The sequence below is a fragment of the Cibotium barometz genome, chromosome 57, assembly GCF_041138505.1.
Source record: "Cibotium barometz isolate CiBa-2024 chromosome 57, ASM4113850v1, whole genome shotgun sequence".
In the NCBI taxonomy this organism is placed as follows: Eukaryota; Viridiplantae; Streptophyta; class Polypodiopsida; order Cyatheales; family Cibotiaceae; genus Cibotium; species Cibotium barometz.
In genome coordinates this window covers 27,766,626-27,769,355 of record NC_141102.1, presented here as the reverse complement: position 1 = coordinate 27,769,355, position 2,730 = coordinate 27,766,626, and the positions used below count along the sequence as shown (strand labels likewise).

At 39.1% G+C, this 2,730-nt stretch overlaps 1 protein-coding gene across 1 annotated transcript; it reads left to right on the top strand.

Annotated features, from left to right (window-relative positions):
• Positions 1-1,489: 1,489 nt before the first annotated feature.
• On the top strand, positions 1,490-2,304 carry LOC147606621 (putative WRKY transcription factor 24). The gene is made up of 3 exons (XM_086792243.1): positions 1,490-1,638; positions 1,761-1,910; positions 2,022-2,304. Exons 1-3 carry the CDS (start codon positions 1,490-1,492, stop codon positions 2,131-2,133), a joined length of 411 nt encoding a protein of 136 aa, XP_086648369.1. The 3' UTR covers positions 2,134-2,304.
• The last annotated feature ends 426 nt before the right edge of the window (positions 2,305-2,730 follow it).

Here is a 2,730-nt window from a genome sequence, read left to right as displayed (position 1 = left end):
GTCCTAGAGGATGTGTTGAATTTATAAAGGATGTGTGCATGCGAAAGGTGAACAATCAAGTGTAGCTAGTAAAAGGTCTTTCAAGAAAACACTAGGGAAGTATGTTAAAGTGCAGCTTTAATTTGCATTAAAGGTTCAAGCCTCCAAGAATGCAAGGTACACATGATTCTATCGAGGAGATGTCAACACTGAAGGTGTGGATTTTATTTGCATTAAAGGTTCAGATGCAAGGAACACATGGTTCTATTGAGAAGATGTCAAAATTGAAGGTGTGAAATTTATTTTAATTAAAGGTTCAAGCCTTCATGGATGCAAGGGACACATGGTTCTATTGAGGAGATGTCAACATTGAAGCACTAAAGTACATGCAAACAAAAGAGACCAAAGTATGAGACATAATTGGTCACTATGGCATTCTCATCTCAACATCAAATGTATTGGTAAAATCTTCTACATCCAACACTACCTCAAAAAGAACTCATGATGAGGAACATGTTTTGAGATTGAGAGACATAAAGAGAGAATCCTTCGCTAGCATTAGTTTTTCTTATGGTAATAATTAAAAAAACATTTTGCAATGAAGTTCAAATAATTCCTTGTGGTGCATAGTTGACACTAATGTTACCACACACAAATAAGTAAATGGTATGTGATGGCTATGTGTGTAATATGATGTACATTCTTAACCACTTCACTCACATCAAGGAGATTTAGGGAAATTCACAAGGGTTCATGGACATAATGCTCTTGTTTACATGGGTATAAGTTTGTTGTTGGCTTGGCACATGACTTTCACATAATCTCTACCAAGTTTATTGAATGCCCCCAATTTTTCCCCGTATGCATGCTTGATTTGAGTGTCATTTTCAATGTTGAATCATCAACTTCATGCTTTGTGTTGAGTTGAATTTAAAATTTTACATATAGCAACTTTTTTTAATGCCAAAAAGTGCCACAAGCTGCTTAAATAGGGTTGACAAGTACTTACCAAGTGGCTATTTAGTGTTTAGGAACAAGCTAGTAGTAAGTATCTTGCCATCAATTTGGGGCTTTCTGTACCAAATTGCAATAAATAATGGCTCATGCCTAAGAGTTTTGTTTTTGTTTTTCGAGCCGGGTCAAAGATGAGCATGCATCTCTGAGACTCGAGCAGAAAAACGCTTTTGTCATTCAATTGGGGTCAACGCATAACATCAAAGCGTAGTGTAGGAAGCATGTACAGAATCCTAGAAACTCCCAAGTCCATGCATTACATAGAAAAACCCTAGCAATTCGTTGAGAAAGTGCGTGGGGAGGCTTCTACGAAGCTGCACAATTCCGTATGTATGTCGGGCTCCTTCTTTCAACCTCAATTTTTGTCATGGGCTTTCAGTTGATGAAACCACCTCATTTGCCTGTGATGAAGAAATGATGGGATAAATGGCTGAATTTTGCAACTCATGAATTGTATCCCTTTGATGAGTGTTCTCTCAGCAATGAGGTCATATCAATGTCGACGGGCAGCTTCGCACCTACTCTGACGACGGAAAACTTGTTACACGTGCAAGCGTCTCCAACCTACTTTGAAGCATCCTCCTCGACTGCAATTGCAGCCAGTCCACCCCACCTGGACTTGGAGGCTTGCAACAATGCTCTAGGGTAAGTAACCCCCGACTCGGCCATAATTGCAATCAATTAATCAAGCAAAACACAAATTAGTTTAATGCACATCGTATATCAATAAATTAATCTAGTTAATTATCGAATGTATAATTTTGCAGGACCAACACAAGCCTTAATATTAACGAGGTTGAAAACACAGAGGTCGACGTAGTGGTCTTTCGAGTGGAATGCAACAATCCTGCCCTGCACGACGGCTACGTATGGCGCAAATATGGCCAGAAAAACATCAAGGGTAGAAGCTTCCCTAGGTAAGGTTTCCGTAAAACAACCCTTATTACTTCAATTAATGTGCATACCCAGATCATAACTTCATTATATTCGATATAAATTGCTTCTCAAATCTTTATGTGCCTGTACAGGAGCTACTACCGGTGTGCTCAAACGGGCTGCCCCATCAGAAAGCAAACTGAAAGCTCGTCGGAGATGGAAGGCTATGTGGTGATTACATATATCGGCAAGCACAACCACTAACAATGTAATTGAAAGCCCAAGTGAATATTAACACCCATAATCTGTGTAGATTAAGCATCATTATCTGCAGCATTTTGGAGAAATGCAAATAGCAGTCAAAAGCCTACAAGCCCTGTAAATTCTTTTACCACCACTTAGCCGTGCTGCTGTAAGCCCGTCGAGCAAGAGGCATACTATATAGACATTGCGTACTTAATGAAATGTTCAATCATTCTTTTATTTAGCGGCTTGATCCTTCTGGGTAGCGAGAATAAAATTTTGTGACCACAAGCGTGAACTCAAGCGTGACCCAAGCGTGAACTCAAACGTGATCCAACCTTGAAAATTATACCTTTATTTTATTTTTCAAATTTCAAAAATGTAAAAACCCTCCTTTTTCTTTCTCCCCTTTCGCCATGTGAAAGGAAGTAAGTTGTCTTTTTCTCCTCATTGTGTGTGTAAGTCCATAATACACTTAGCCATGCCCATCTTTGTTTCAATAAAAAAACAAAATCATATAATGTGTAGGGTGGTCAATGATGGACAAAGAGTCTCCCTCGTCCATCTTTTAGCTTCTCCACCCCTCCCCTTTGAGTTTGTGATGCACCTTAGATATTG